At 33.2% G+C, this 16,747-nt stretch overlaps 1 protein-coding gene and 3 long non-coding RNA genes across 6 annotated transcripts in view; 2 read left to right on the top strand and 2 right to left on the bottom strand.

Moving 5' to 3' along the window:
- LOC142225414 (phospholipid-transporting ATPase VD) overlaps positions 1-1,917 on the top strand; it is a 171,004-nt gene extending 169,087 nt beyond the window's left edge. For all 3 annotated transcript variants that reach the window (XM_075295160.1, XM_075295158.1, XM_075295159.1), the window contains exon 16: positions 14-1,917. In XM_075295160.1, the coding sequence (XP_075151275.1) occupies positions 14-48 (35 nt within the window). In that variant the 3' untranslated portion in view covers positions 49-1,917. The remainder of the gene's footprint in view (positions 1-13) is intronic.
- A 4,311-nt stretch (positions 1,918-6,228) lies between these two features.
- Positions 6,229-7,011, top strand: LOC142225411 (uncharacterized). The gene is made up of 2 exons (XR_012719271.1): positions 6,229-6,321; positions 6,383-7,011. It is a non-coding gene; the product is annotated as an uncharacterized LOC142225411 (long non-coding RNA).
- Positions 7,012-7,483: 472 nt separating this feature from the next.
- LOC142225412 (uncharacterized) lies at positions 7,484-8,575 on the bottom strand. The gene is made up of 3 exons (XR_012719272.1): positions 8,250-8,575; positions 8,080-8,185; positions 7,484-8,014 (listed from the first exon to the last, which is right to left on the bottom strand). It is a non-coding gene; the product is annotated as an uncharacterized LOC142225412 (long non-coding RNA).
- An 885-nt stretch (positions 8,576-9,460) lies between these two features.
- LOC142225413 (uncharacterized) lies at positions 9,461-9,941 on the bottom strand. Its single transcript, XR_012719273.1, has 2 exons — positions 9,848-9,941; positions 9,461-9,766 (listed from the first exon to the last, which is right to left on the bottom strand). It is a non-coding gene; the product is annotated as an uncharacterized LOC142225413 (long non-coding RNA).
- Between the last annotated feature and the right edge of the window lie 6,806 nt (positions 9,942-16,747).

Below are 16,747 nucleotides of genomic sequence, written 5' to 3'. Positions count from 1 at the left end.
ATTTCTTTTACAGAATCGCCGATTATGGGTCTAAGAATCAGATTATAACATCAATTACCTGATTATTACTTAATATTAAGAAGAATCTATGTATGTAAATTCTAAACAACAATAATATACCAACGATTTTTTGTTTTTATTATATACATTTAAATATCAATACCTCAATTACACAGAATATTGAATCGAAAACCATCCTTCTCAGGGACAAACATATATGGTACTACATCGAACATTTTCTTAAAAGGAAAACAAATTGTTGGTCTTTAACCTATATACATACATACATCAATTTTGATAAGTTGTCAAAAATACCTAATGTATTCACTTAAATTTCAATCTAATATTTCTCGCCTTCTAATGTCAAGTTTAAGTCCCAGGAATTAAGGAGTTAATTGGAATTGTTTTGCAGATTATGCAAATTTTCAAATGAAATAAAATATGAAACAGGACTAAGCCTCGTATTCTGTGGAATTATGGTATCGATATATTGCAATAGTCCAAAAAATCCTGCCTTTACTTATTTATTTTTTCAAGAATATACTTTGCTGAAATGTTATACACAAATTATACACATATGTGAAAACTGATTAATGATAATGTCTCCTATATTAAGCTATCATGGAAAATGCCTCCAAAAATGTATTACATATGAATTTGTTTTTAAGTGTACTTAAATTTTGTGTTTAAGTTCAACGTTCTTAATGTTTCATAGGTTGAAAGTGTTGCTACACTCTTACATTTCTACATTTCAATGAAGACAGACGATACTTACTGCCACTTATATGAGATTTGCTTCTAATTTTGTTAAGAGAATTTGAAACTGATTATGGCAAGGTGATCATGGCTTTCTCTTGTCATCGATTGATTAACTCAAAGTTAATCCTGTATTATGGTATTTTCCAATACTGTCTACTAACTTAATTAACAGTCAACAAAGGGAAAGAATCAACTCTCAAATCAAAGTTCATTTTGTAAAATGTTGAAAATATTCTACTATATGTGAATGTTTTTTCAAGATTGGCTGCTATTAATTAACAGTCAATAAGGGGAAAATCATCTCTATTATGCCATATTGAAAATAGATTTTTTTTTAATAATATGGCCTTTGGTATGTAAATGATCGAATGTTGACTCTTTTAGCCATGACTTTAAAAACAGATTTCCCTAATTATAATAGTCTACTATATCAATGCTCTCGCAAATCTATGTAGATTTAAGTAATAATATAAAAAAATAACTATATTTTTGTATTCATTTGTAAAATGTAAGTATTTAAAAATTTCCTAAAATTACGTTTAATTAAATATTACTCAAAGAATAATGTTAGGTAAACAAATACCATTATTATAATAATAAAATAATATTAATTTATATATTATATTTATATGCATAATTGTAGAAGTAGTGTTTGTATGAATTTTCGTTAAAAAATGTGTTTCTTTTTATGTTTTAAATCAATTTGCATAATATAATATTAGAAGTTTTTTTTTAAATAGTGTTTATCTAGTAAATGGTCCTACATTGAAAGAAGATCTTTCATTAAACAACCGAGAGAACCGCAATCAATATGTGATATCAACTGGGATCATAAATTTAAATACAATAAATTTAAATATAGTTTCTCTAATTTTGATCTAAAAACCATATCACCGTATTGAAATGTCGGTTAAATTTCTTCAATAGCATAGATAATTAGAAATATTATTATACTAATAACTTTTAGAATAACATGAAATAATAAAATTGAGATAAATAATAATAGTAGTAATGATAAAACATAACAATAATTAGTAAACGGCTGTGATTGTACACTCATTTTAGTAAAAAAAAAGAGAGACATAATAAATATGTTTTATTATTAGTTATGATTGGAATTAATTTATAAATAAAGATTTGGCGAAAAATTACTCATAATTACTTCCGCAGATGTTTGTTTTGAGGAACTCCAAAAAATAGCCTACTAGACACAATGACCTCAACGCACTATGTCCACATTTAGAAGGTGTCCAGTTGTAAGTCGATTTAATGTGATAATATATCAAACTTCTCACGAAAATTGTTCACTTTGATGTGATTGTTCACTTTGTGATGAAGCTTGCGAACGTTGGAAACGATTGGGTTGACTAAAAAACACAAATGTGGTAAAATCGGACGGACATATAGACATCTTTATGGGTCAAAGTCGACATTAAACGTATAGTTAAAAATTGAAAGGTCTATACCGACCTAAAATATACCCCCGTAAAAATCCCATATAAATTTAGTGGGAATTCCCTTCCCCATTAAACAAGCCGAGTCTATTTTTGATTGTGAATTTAGTGAAGTGTTTATAGAACATGAATAAAAGAACATTAAAAAGACATATTAAATATAAATAAGAATCATTATGAAAAAGTGAAAAGTGAAGAAAATAATAAAGGAGTTGTGATAGAGGATGGTTTGATAGAGGATGGTGATTGTAATACAAATAACGTGGAATTATATGAGTCATGATAAAAAAATACAAAGATCTCCATTGTGCTTAACCCTAGACAGTTTATCCACGTCTGAGAGACTTATGGTAAGCTTTAGTAGCCGTAGTAGGTTAAGCTTTCTAGGGTTAAAATTGATGGACTGGTACCAAGAATATCACCCTACCCGAGTATGTGTTAATGGCCTATTGAAGACATTAAAATCGGAAAATGTTAACGTAGCTTTGAGTTTAGATGGACTATTAAATAAAGAAGGGAAAATGCAATTCTCAGAACTGTGTGTCCTGGTTTCTAGGTTTAGTTAACCCATTAACGCCCAAACGATTTTTTCGATTTTGTTCACAAGTTTCGTATATTAAGGAAATTTCATAAAGAAGACTTAGAACACGAAATGCTAAATAGTTCCAAGTGTTCGATTAATCGAACACTCTCATATATCAATAGATTTTTCGTTTTACTATTATTACAGACAATTGAAACGATTCGCCACCTCCCTTATTGCTAATATTTCAGCCTGAAAAACACTACAGTGATTAGGTAATCTTTTCGCTATTCGAAGTTCCAGATCTTTAGAATATACTCCGAAACCCACTTGTCGGCTGCTGAAGTGCCTGCCACCTTGTATACCCAATGCACAATTTTCGATTTTAGTCCCCACTTTTTTCATATTGCCTTTTTACACGAGTACAAAGCTACCGTTGCTTTTCTCGCCCTTTCTTCAATATTAAGCTTAAAGTTCAGCTTCCTGCCCAAAATAACGCCAAGGTATTTTGCACATTAACCAAACGGAATTTCAATCCCCCTAAGGCTATGGGCTTAACCGATCTTTGCAGTACATGACTAGTTCTGTCTTTGCAGGATTTACACCAAGACATGACTAGTTCTGTCTGCTTTCCAATAAATGTGTGTCCAAAAGTACCTCCAGTGTCTCCTCACTTGTCCAATTGCCTCCGATGTTTTAATGAAACCTGGAGCGGAGATAGTGGATGCTAGTACCTTCCGTAGTCCGGAAGCATCGGACGTATTCTCAATACTGCTGCAGGAATCATTCCAAGAGTTGTTTTGAGCCTTTCTAAGTTCTCGCTTGTATCCTCCCAGATTCTTCTTGTAAGCGTCCCAATCCTCAGGAGCTCTGGTGGACTTTGCTTTGTTAAAGAGTTTCCTGCAGGATTTCCCCATATTACTTAACTCCGTAGTGGTCGTTTTTTCCCCCTTGTCTTCTCTCTAGGGCATTCAGTGAGATGTTGAAGGTCTTAGTAAAGGGTGATACGGTCAAAATTTGGTCAAGGGAAAACGCGTGTAAATCGGTGAAATCGTTTATTTAAAAAATCAAATTAAATTTCTTTTTCAAGTTCAATTAGTATAAAATTCAGGAAAAATATTCAGTTAGGCTTTCGCTTTTCCAAATCCGAATTGCCGGGCCTCACGCTTGACACCTGCCATCAGATTTTGTACAACCACCTTGTCCACGTTCTTCGCCACAGAAAGCCAGTTTGCCTTGAACTGCTGCTCGTCCTCAGCAGTTTTTTTGGTCTTCTTTAGGTTCCGCTTGACAATAGCCCAGTATTTCTCAATTGGGCGGAGCTCTGGCGTGTTGGGAGGGTTCTTGTCCTTGGGAACCACCTGCACGTTGTTGGCGGCGTACCATTCCATGGCCTTTTTACCGTAATGGCAAGATTTGGCATCCGGCCAAAACAGTACGGAACAACCGTGTTTCTTCAGGAAAGGCAGCAGACGTTTATTCAAACACTCTTTCACGTAAATTTCTTGGTTGACAGTCCCGGAAGCTATGAAAATGCTGCTTTTCAAGTCACAGGTACAGATGGCTTGCCGAACTAGATATTTCTTTGCGAACTTTGACAGTTTTATGTGCTTGAAAATATCTGCTACCTTTCCCCTTCCTTTTGCCGTATAAAACTCCTGTCCCGGAAGCTGCTTGTAGTCGGCTTTGACGTAGGTTTCGGTGTCCATTACCACGCAGTCAAACTTCGTCAGCATCGTCGTGTACAGCCTCCGGGATCGCGCTTTGGCCGTCGTATTTTGTTTATCATCGCGATTTGGAGTCACTACCTTCTTGTAAGTCGATAGTCCGGCTCGTTTTTTGCTCGATGCACGGTTGTAGACGATACACCCAGCTTATTTGCGGCATATCGGAGAGAGAGGTTAGGGTTTCGCTTGAAACTACCGGCAACTTTCTTTGTCGTCTCAGCGGCTTCCGGTTTTCGATTTCCCCCCGATCCAGACTTCCTGGCTGTCGACAAACGTTCCCCAAACACTTTAATTTCATTTGTAACGGTTGATTTGGCAACTTTTAGCGATTTTGCCAGCTTTGCGTGCGAGTAGCTCGGATTTTCGCGATGCGCGAGCAAAATTTTGATACGCTGCTCTTCTTGCTTGGACGGCATTTTGACAACTGAAGAGCGAATTCCAAAATCATATTGAACGATTCCCTATACCTATTCCAATCAGCTTTCCTAACATTTGGCAGAAATATGGTCTTGGTGGGATGAACATAAAATTTGAAACTGATGTAGCGATGGTCTGAGAAGCTATGTTCACTTAAAACCTGCCACTCATATATCATTTCATTCAGTTCCGGAGAGGCCAAGGTGACGTTCAAAACCTCTTGCCTGTTTTTAGTGACGAAGTTTGGTTATTGCAAACTACCAAATTAGTACGCAAAATAAACTCTAGGATTGACTCTTCTGTTGTATTAATGTCACCGCTTCCCCGTATACTATGATGTGTATTTGCGTCGCATCCCATAATGATGACTCCTCAACTAAGGTGTTAACGGCACATGAAGGCATCTCCCTATCATGTCCCATGTAGACCGAAGATACCCAATATTTGCATTTGGCTGTTTCTAAACTGGCAACGACAGTGTCTCTATTGCACATTGAAGGAAGCAGAAACAAGCTAAGTTCATGTTTAGCAATTATACAGGCTCGATTAACATCTTTACCAGTATACTGCAATAGTTTGAACCCCGGAGTACTTAATTCACATATTTTGTTTCTATTAACGTATGGTTCTTGAATAAGAACTATATATACGTCCCCTTTCATCAGGAGAACTTTTAAGGCAGCACAAGCAACCTTGCAATGGTGAAGATTTATCTGGAGTATCCGTAGGACCATCGAGATTTTCAACCGTTTCTATCGAGTCATCTAGAATGCCCCCTTCACAGATCTTGGTGACTCTCACAATAACCATAAGTTCAACTTTGGTGAGTTTTGAAGCAGTATAAACCTCTCGCATCCATACCTGCATCTCCATCGAGTTCGCAAGATGATCTGCTTATTTCTAATTCAGGCAGAAGTTTGTCCATTTCTGAATCCTTTTTTTCCCTCTTTCCAGCTTCAAGAATTCCTTGCGCCCATTTGTCGACCCGTCTACAGGTCGACTAATTGGGCCTAACTCTTGGTCATTGCCCAAATTTATAACTTCAGTCGATACTCGTCCACTGGGCCCTGAAGTTACAACCAAGTGGATGACTTTGAATTTCGCTGCATGGTGGCTTAATTTCCCACCACACTTGAAATTCGTAATAAGTACTTATTACGATGAGATAATCCGCTATTAAAAAAACACGTCCATTCAGTTCGACGGTTGAATGACGAATCGTCGTCGTTGGGTTAATATGGGCAAAGGCGTATGAAGGCCTCTGGAGAAGGGGCTGTCGTGGAAATAAGGCATCTATTTACATACATTTTAAAGTCAACTATCGTTTTAATTATTTTCAGGCGGTGGCAACTCTCTTCAGTTAGATGTTTATGTATTGGTATGAATTTCACAATTTAGTTTTGTTTTAGTTAAGCTGATGTGAAGTTGAGTCGTCACCTCGGTAAGCATTTTAATGGAATTTGTATTAAATGAATTTGTTGTACTATCTACGTTTTCTTTAGGAATAAAGCTCTTACCCTGCCAAAAACTGATGCATATTAAATAGAGTGTTTTAATTCCGAGGCTCAACAAAACTTTAACAACTATTTTATTCCGCATGGATGTTTTATACCAAGTGAGATTGCCGAAGATATGCCAAATAGTTGTAAGACTTTAAGAAGAAACCCAAGATTTATGACAGGAATCGTAGACGAGTTTGGAACACCACAGGAGTCACCAGAAATGAGTTCGCCTAGCAAGAACGTTCCAACGAATGGAACTCATACAGCAACAAGTACAGATCTGTCTATAAATGTACAGAAGCCTTTGGAAACAGGCACTGGCCAAAACAATGAAATAAGAAACATGTAGGTTAGAATAGAGGAGTTGGAGAAGCTTCTAAAAAATGCCATGGATTTGCAGAACTTAAGGTCATCCCTTAACGTCATGCAAAACTAATCACAATCATTGCCAGCACCACCACAACCGCCAACGCCACCCCAGCCGCCTACTAACGAGAGTTGTAATCGTCGAGATATGAATTTGTGAATGAATACTCGCGAATTCAACAGAACTACGAATGTATTTCAAGATAATACAGGAAATAATTCCATGCCATCCCAATAAACACAAACGTTTGAAAAATGCTAAATTTCAACAATTTTTCAACCATTTTTTCAAAGGATTAGGGTAATATTCAAGTTGAGAAATTGTTGAGAAAAACGCGTTCTCAACAAAAAACAGACATTACCCTCAACAGTGAAATTCAACACATTAGCAATAATATCTCAAGTGTTATCCTCAAATTGAAATGCATCGCTACTCAATAATTTGTCAAACAATTTTCGATGCGAGTCAAATTCAAAATTAACATCGTTGCAAATACTTTTCAACCTAAATTTGTATGAATGATATCAAACAGACATTACCCTCAACAGTGAAATTCAACACATTAGCAATAATATCTCAAGTGTTATCCTCAAATTGAAATGCATCGCTACTCAATAATTTGTCAAACAATTTTCGATGCGAGTCAAATTCAAAATTAACATCGTTGCAAATACTTTTCAACCTAAATTTGTATGAATGATATCCCCACTTCAAATTGAAAGTCAAAGCCAAAATTCTATGAATTTTGTATAATTTATTCATTTTTATCAAAATAAAATATATAATAATACACTACACTACATAATACACTACAATACCAATTGATAAATAATAATCTTATTAAACATATCAACAAATAAGAACAAAAAAAAACAAACAACAAAACTTTAAATATCTTAAACATTATTAGTAAACACTTTGGCATTGATAATTCGATTTCCTTCCTTTTGGTGTCATAAAACAGCATTCAAATTTATTAACATGATATTAGGAACGTACTGGACCGCGTGTTAGAATTGATTTCCAGCAGAAGGAATTCACAAAATATCCATTTTAAACTGATAATAGCATATGAATTAAACTGACGATGTGATGCACATTTTCATCCAGAAGTTGTTGATTTCAACAATTTGTTGTTTTTAACAATTTTAATTGGTTGCACTTGTAATGTTTCTGGAAACTTTTTCTTGTCGATAAGCCACTCATTTTTCATTGGTCAGCTTCTTAATGTTTGCAAGAATGTAGCATCCAAAGATTTTAGTTTTCTGCAAAGAGATTTAAATTTAGTGACTTCTCTAAAGTGTTGATTTAATTTTTCATATTGACGTACCAATTATTATAAACTATTTGAAGCAGTTCCAGTTAATTGTCCACCATTTTTTCATTGGTCAGCTTTTTAATGTTTTCAAGAACGTAGAATCCATAATTTTAGTTTTCTGCAAAGAGATATACATTTAGTGACTTCCTTAAAGTTTTATTTCATTTATTATTTTCACTTACCTATTTTTATAAACTATTTGGTTATTTGTCTAAAATTTTCCATTTTTTATTTCTTGCAATTGACCACGAACTTCGTTGCACAAATAAGTATTGAAAACCACATGATTTTTTCGTTGCATTTTACGGTAGTGTTTTGTCAAAGTTTTCTCATATTATCTTCAACACCTTTTCAAAGATTTCGTCAACTTTTTGGAAGTAATTCGCAAACAATTTGAAGATGTATTGAAGATGAGCTATTTCAAGTCAAGTTGAATTTATGTTGAAAATTATATTTACCCTCAAACTGAAAAGTTGTTGCATTTGAAAAACGCTCATCCTGTGTTTATTGGGATCGTTTCTACATGACATGTACTCAACTGCCACCAGAAATTTCGCCATGAATGCCGAAAATATGCGGCAACCTACTGTAAGCGGTGAATATTCAAGAAACTATGTTATGCCCAGAAAATTATTGGACCTGCCCGTGTTTGCCGGAGAGCCTGAACTACACTGAACGGAAAAACGTCATCAATATGATGATTTTCAACATTAATTTGATGAAATATTTCTTCGATTTTGAGCTTACAACGCATTTCATCATCGCAATGAAGAATTTTACATCAATTTTTCATCAAATATATTCATCAATTTAATGAAACAATTTCATCATCTTGAAGAAAAAGTGTCATTTAATTGATGTATTTTTTTCTTCCTTTCGATGAAAAACGGTATTCAAATTGATGTCCGATAGTCTCCATACAATGAATATTCTGCATCATTCCAATGAAAGGTATTCATCAAAAGTACGTAATTTATTCATTAAAATTACATTACTTCAATGACTACATTGCATCAAACTAATGTATATTTTACATTTAACTAATGAAACACTGACATCGAACTGAACTTTGATTTCCGCCTTAGAAACTAGTTCTAAATTTTACAATATCCAATATAATTACAAATATTTTAAGTGAATTAGGAAATATTATTTTTATCGAAAAATCTTAAAAATATTATTCACTACACTTGCGATTATTAATGGATTATACAATTCAATATTAACTTAGATTTGTGAATGGAAAAAGTATACATATGATATTAATCAAAACGTTTTCAGCGTTTCATATAATATTAACATAAATTTAGTTATAGATAAGAAATCTGTTTATTGGCCCTATTGGAATATAAGCTATTATTATTCGCTTAAAATGATTAGTATTTTCGAAAAGTGTTTTGTGTTGGCTGATTTAATATTATAAAAGTACTCTTGGTCTAGATAAATATAATAATTGTAGTCACCATTTTCTAAATTGATATCTCCAATAACAACAATAAAAGGTCTAATATTGTAATTTGTCTTTTTAAAAAAAATGTAAATGGTTGTCTACTTCTGGGATACTTTCTGCTAGAAATATTGACGATTCTTGGGAGTATTCTCCATACGTATTTTCCATTTTTATCATTTCGGACGTATTTTGATGTTGGAAATAAGTAGCCATATAGACACCAAGTCAAACGCATCATAAATGATGAGGCTACAAAAGCAGGTTTAAATATTAGTTATTTAATGATATGCATAATTGTACCAACTATTTTTTTTTTTTTTCATAACAAACCTGCATTTGGCACATCAATTTTATCAAAACCCTATTTAATGCCAGCATTTTTAATATAGTGTTCTTTGTCAATTAAATTGTACCAATACACTATATCAGTTTGGTTACCCAGTCTAATATTGGTGTGCTACTCCGAAGTCCATGTTAATCTAAACGAAATAACAACATATACATGTAGTAAGAATATTAAATTAAGGTGAACGTTAAAATTTAGTTACTTACCAACTATGCTCCTCGAAATTCTTTATACTGTGGCCAGGCCCTAAATATATCACTATGGTTATCGTGTTCGTCAAATATTTGACGTATTCAGTACGTCAATATCCCATCGTCAGATCTGTCGATGCGGTACACCCTCAAAAAAAATCGCTTCTTTAACATATGTTCCAAACATATTTTGCAGGAAGCACATATATTATTGGATACTGCCGAAACATTAATATGTTTGTTTTATGTGAACATATTATATGTTTGGAAGCATTTTGAGCCCAAAAATATTATATGCTTGGAAGAATTTTTCCCAAAGACGATTGTGCTCATTCCCTAACATACTCGTAATTTTCACTTCCACGAAATATTTTAGTTCTTGGCACCATTTTCTGTAATACAAATAATGTTGAAGAAATTATTCACTTTTATAAATTTTTTAAATTTTACCTTTCGCCTTCACGGAGAATCGAACCGAGGACCATACAGTTTGTAAGCCAACACACTATCCACTGGGCTACGTAGCTGTTATAGTCACCAGTAGATAATTATCGTTATAAGTTACATTTATATAGCATAGTTTGCAGCGCCCACGAGCCCATGCAAACATAACATTATTTAACAGAAACATACATTTGTTTGCCACGTGGAGCAGTGGTTAGCATGTCTGCCTTGCATGCAAAGGGTCGTGGGTTCAATCCCTGCTCGGACCGAACACTTTTTTTTTAATTTACACATTTATATTTATTAAATATAAATGTGTAAATTTTTATAATGAAACTTCGAAATGTTGGTTATTAAAGATTTATAGTCAGCAACAGTGCTTGATATAAACGAAATTGACTGATTTTTGGATAAAATATTATTTTTTTTTTTTTTTTGCAGAAATAACAATTTTGTAACAAAAAACTGTTTTTGGTACAAAACTTTAAAATTTGGAAGGAATGCAAAAACTCTAACAAAAGAAGAACGTGGAGTCGAGTATAAACATATATAAATAATTTTATAATATAAACATAAATTTATTTAGGCGTGAACAATTTTTTACTAGCATTTAACACCATCGCTCTAAAATGCCTTTTATTTTTCTTTAATAATTCATTTTAAAGAAAATAAACTTTTTAAATTGTTTTAATTGCAAAACTCGAACTTAATGTCTGCTTTTATATTTGAAGGTGTCCGTCAACTCCTACTTATTAATAAAGTGGAACTAAACTTTGTTTTTATACATTTTACTGTGTAATTTTTCACTATTTCCTCCTTATTTCATTTTACTGTCCCAAATCTAAAAAGAGTATAGTGCCCTTTCGTTATTTTTATGAAGACCCCTGATTTCTTTTAACGAACCAAGAAAAAAATTGTGCCCATAATGCCAAAATGATAAACAAAACACATGTCCACACATACACAAAATGCTGCTCTCAAGGGGAAAACATAAGCTGTTTGGTTTTCAAATGTCTATTCTCTTGGTTCCGAATGTATATTCCCTTTATTCAAATTAAATAATATTTAGACTTAAGCATATCAAATTTTTGGCCTTAGCATAAAACAGTTTTCCGAAACAACATACAAGTGGTTTCACAGAAATTGTTCTCTTTTGATTCTTTCGCTGTGTTATGTTGATATCTTTTGTCAACTCTCCCGGTTTCCATCTCTATTTCTTTCTCTATATGTTACTCTCTCTGTCGCAACATATGTATGTTTAGTCGAAATTTGTAAATTTATATATGTTTGCATTCACACACATGATCTTTATGAAATATTCATGCACCAAACATAATATATTCTAACATATTAACATAGATGTCCCAAACATTTAGTGTTAGTTTAGGAACATTACATGTTTGCACTTAAATATATTGTGTTTTAAAATTGTGCCCGAAACACATTTTGTTTACATCGGAACATATGAAAAACATATTTTTCTAACAGTGTAGAAATTCAGTTTCTCATTCAGAAAAGGGTACTTCACCTAATCTTCCAGGGTGAGAAGTCCCTTCCCAGTGTCTCTCTATGCTTACTTCTTGTGGTATATACTTCTTGTTTACTATATTTTTTTCCAAATCGCTAAACTCGCAGGCCGTTGGATGAACGTTTGCAAGATGCCTTTTACAGGAAATTTTTGTGTGAATACGCTGTTACATATCGTATCACAATTTTGGAAACCTTTAAAATGTTTGTAAACGCCACAAATATTTTTATACCTTCCATCATAGGATGGGGGTATATTAACTTTGTCATTCCGGTTGTAACACATCGAAATATTGCTCTAAGACCCCATAAAGTATATATATTCTGGGTCGTAGTGAAATTCTGAGTCGATCTAAGCATGTCCGTCCGTCCGTCTGTTGAAATCACGCTAACTTCCGAACGAAACAAGCTATCGACTTGAAACTTGGTCCACATCGGTCCGTAATTATATATAGCCCCCATATAAACTGATCCCCAGATTTGGCCTGCGGAGCCTCAAAGAGAAGCAAATTTCATCCGATCGGCTGAAATTTGGTACATGATGTTGGTATATGGTCTCTAACAACCATGCAAAAATTGGTCCACATCGGTTCATAATTATATATAACCCCCATATAAACCGATCCCCAGATTTGGCCTGCGGAGCCTCAAAGAGAAGCAAATTTCATCCGATCCGGCTGAAATTTGGTACATGATGTTGGTATATGGTCTCTAACAACCATGCAAAAATTGGTCCACATCGGTTCATAATTATATATAGCCCCCATATAAACCGATCCCCAGATTTGGCTTGTGAAGTCTCCAAGAGAAGCAAATTTCATCCAAGCCGGTTGTAATTCGGAACTTGGTGTTAGTATATGATCTTTAACAACCGTGCCAGAATTGGTCCATATCGGTCCATAATTATATATATCCCATATAAAACGTTCTCCAGATTTGACCTCCGGAGCCTCTTGGAGGAACAAAATTCATCCGATCCGGTTCAAATTAGGAACGTGGTGTTAGTATATGGTCGCTAACAACCATACCAAAATTGGTCCAATCACACAAAAATTGGTCCATATCGGTTCATAATCATGGATGCCACTAAAGCCAAAAATAATCTACCAAAATTTTATTTCTATAGAAAATTTTGTCAAAATTTTATTTCTAGAGAAAATTTTGTTAAAATTTTATTCGGTTCAAATAAAATTTTCATCATTTTCAAATTTTTATTTATATAGAAAATTTTGTCAAAATTTTATTTCTATAGAAAATTTTGTTAAAATTTTATTTCTGTAGAAATTTTTGTCAAAATTTTCTTTCTATAGAATATTTTGTCAAAATTTTTATTTCTATAGAAAATTTTGTGAAAATTTTATTTCTGTAGAAAATTTTGTCAAAATGTTATGTCTACTTTGTCAAACTGAATTATATACGTATTGGATCGATCTTTTTTGATTAATTATATACCACGTATGGACTTACATACAATTTAGAAGATGGTGTTAAGAGGTTTTAAGATACCTTGCCATCGGCAAGCGTTACCGCAACTTAAGTAATTCGATTGTGGATGGCAGTGTTTAGAAGAAGTTTCTACGCAATCCATGATGGAGGGTACATAAGCTTCGTCCTGGCCGAACTTACGGCCGTATATACTTGTTATATATTACTAAAATTTCTCGAACTATATAGCACTCCGTTTAAACTTACAACACTTAAAATATCTCCAATTCGCAAAAGTATTAAAAGTTTTATGAACGTGCGATCACAATAAATGTCACTTCACAAATGAATTTATTTATTCTTCAACAAATTTCACATGCAGCAGACATAACGGATTTTCTCAAAGGCATTGCTTTTGTGTGTGTGTGTTTTAGCAATAAAAGCACAAAAAACTTTGCAACGCAACAAGTATGTCCCATTTGAAGATTTTTGTAGTTTTATTTTTCCAAATTTTAATTAAATCATCACTTAAAAAAGTTTATAATAATTAAAATATGTGGAAATAATGTAACTGTTAGAGTTTGTCGTATATGGGGGGCGGAAAAATATAAATGAATAACATGTGATGAAAATTTTCTTCAACTTGATTACTGATTTCATTAAATGAATGAAAGATTTTCATCAAAATAATGACCAAAAATTGATGTAAGTTCCTTCATTGAGTTGATGACGGTGTTTTTCAACTGAAAACATCAAATTGAATACCGATTTCATAAAAACAATGTAATTTCTACATAAATTTGATGAATATTTTTGATGATTTTGTTTCATTAATTTGATGATGTACTTTTCTTTCACACAATCTACAAACGAATATGGTTATTCAAATTTTGAGAACTGCCAACGACTTCAGAAGTCTCTAATACGGTGTTCTCACCAAGCATGTTTTGGGATTTGAAATGTTTTCCCCAGGGATCCGGAGCGGTCCATTTTTTTCGCTCCGCTCCGCTCCCGCTCCGGAGAAAAAAAAACCGCTCCGCTCCTCGCTCCGCTCCGAGAAAAAAAAATTGCTCCGCTCCGCTCCACGCTCCGCTCCGCTCCTCTTCGAGAAAATTATAGTACAAACATTGTATTATTTGTTCAATTGAGTTTTATTTTATTTAGAAAAATCGGGCGGTACATATATGGGAGCTATAGCTAAATCTGAACCGATTTCGATGATTTTTTGCACATATAGTTAGTGCTATAGAAGATTACATTTCGCCAACTTTGAGTAAGATCGGTTGATAAATAAGGGTTTTATGACCTAATTTGACAAAATCGGGCGATACATATATATGGGACCTATATCTAAATCTGAACCGATTTCGATGAAATTTTCAGACTTAAAGGGTGATACAGAAGATTATTTTGTGCTAAATTTGACGACGATCGGTTAGTAAAAAAAGTGCAACGTGACCCCATTCGTCGAAATCGGGCAATACATATATATGGGAGCTATATCTAAATTTGATCCGATTTCTTCCAAATTCAATAACGTTCGTCCTTGTGCCCAAAAAACTCCCTGTACCAAATTTCATCAAAATCGGTTAATAATTGCGACCGAAATCCTGTGAACAACAAATACATGGAAAGACGGACGGATGGACGGACGGACGCCAAGAGCTAGATCGACTCAGGAGGTGATTCTGAGTCGATCGGTATATATTTTATGGGGTCTAAAATCAATATTTCTTGTAGGCACTTTTTTGGCTGATCAAACTTATTATACCCTAACCACTATGTGGTTTAGGGTATAATGACTTTAAAACAATGTGCTGAAATATTTTATTAATTTTGAAGATTTTTTCAGAAATATTAAATCCATTTTGACTTCATTAAAACGAAATTTGCATTCATGTTAGGATACACATTTTTATGTCGAATCATTTAGCTATAAGGACAAACAGACTTCATTGAAAAGTTTAGAGACTTTTAGACAAGGAAAAACTTTTTTTCAGAGAAATACGTCTTCTATTCTAAGCAAAATTCATATTCGTGTTTTAAGCATGTGAAATATTTGGCCTCCCGACAATATTCTTTGCGGTGCACCATCTACTATTTAATATGTGATAGAAACCAAATTTATGAAAATGGACCAAAATGGACCAAATTCTGTTTGGTCTGACCATCGGACCAAATTTAAAAATTAGAAATCTTTTGGACCAATTTTGGTCCGATCGGACCAAAACGGCAACGCTGATTGGAATTGAAAGTCTATACACAGAGTAGAAGTAACTACTCTCCGAAAGTTTTTTTTTTTTGTTTTGCAACAGACGTAGAGAAGAGGTTTTGTTATATTTGTAATGTGTGTGTGTATGTTTATGTTTGCAACAACCTCCATCGACATCAGTCCGTGGTATACCTACAAATATTCTTACTCAGATCTAGTGTTACCTAATTTCGCTTTTTCCCCTTTATTGTATAATAAATGTATATGCGCACATTTTTCAACCAAAATTGAAACTATCCATAATTTTAATTAAATTTTCGAGAACTAATATCAGAGAATGCTAGGATATAGTACAATAGTAAAGCAAATGTGAATGAAAAAAAGCATGCCCGGTTCCAAAGATCTTGTCTTTACTTTAACAGTTTGGGTATTAATTCCGAGCCAAAGAAGCGGAGAATACAAGTAAGGATACTTTACAGACGTAATTCTCTTCTAAATTTGGGGGTTATGTACTTGCTTCTAGGAAGCAAATGTTAATTTTTCATTTTTTTAGATTTTTTTTCGTCAGTTGTTATGAAAATCCTTTAAAAACGAGTTAATGAGTTATTTTTTTTTCCATATTAAGACTCGACTTCCAGTAGAAATTATGCTATGTTTCAAGTAAAAAGCGTCTTTAAAATAAAGTGTTGAAAAACATGTCTTATTTTTTAACGATTTTTTGCTTTGTAGGCAAGATGCAAAAAGGAAACAAATTTAAAGACAATTTTATTAATTTTAAAGAATTTTTCTTAATTATTAAAGTCACGTTGACCTTACCTCAAAAATTTTATCTTTCATGTTATGATACACATATTTAAGTAAAATCACTTAATTATAAGGACATTACAACTTCATTCAAAAGTTTATTGCCTTTTGGACAAGAAAAAAACTTTATTTTAGAGAAATGCGTCTTCCATGTTAAGCAAATTTGCATTCTTATTCTAAGGACATGGAATCTTTGACTTCACGACAATATTTTTTTCAGTGTAGAAAACTAAAAAATTAAATATAAATAAGATCGTTTAATTGCATTTATTTGACGTTCA

The sequence above is a fragment of the Haematobia irritans genome, chromosome 2, assembly GCF_050003625.1.
Source record: "Haematobia irritans isolate KBUSLIRL chromosome 2, ASM5000362v1, whole genome shotgun sequence".
In the NCBI taxonomy this organism is placed as follows: Eukaryota; Metazoa; Arthropoda; class Insecta; order Diptera; family Muscidae; genus Haematobia; species Haematobia irritans.
This window is presented reverse-complemented; position numbering and strand designations above follow the sequence as displayed.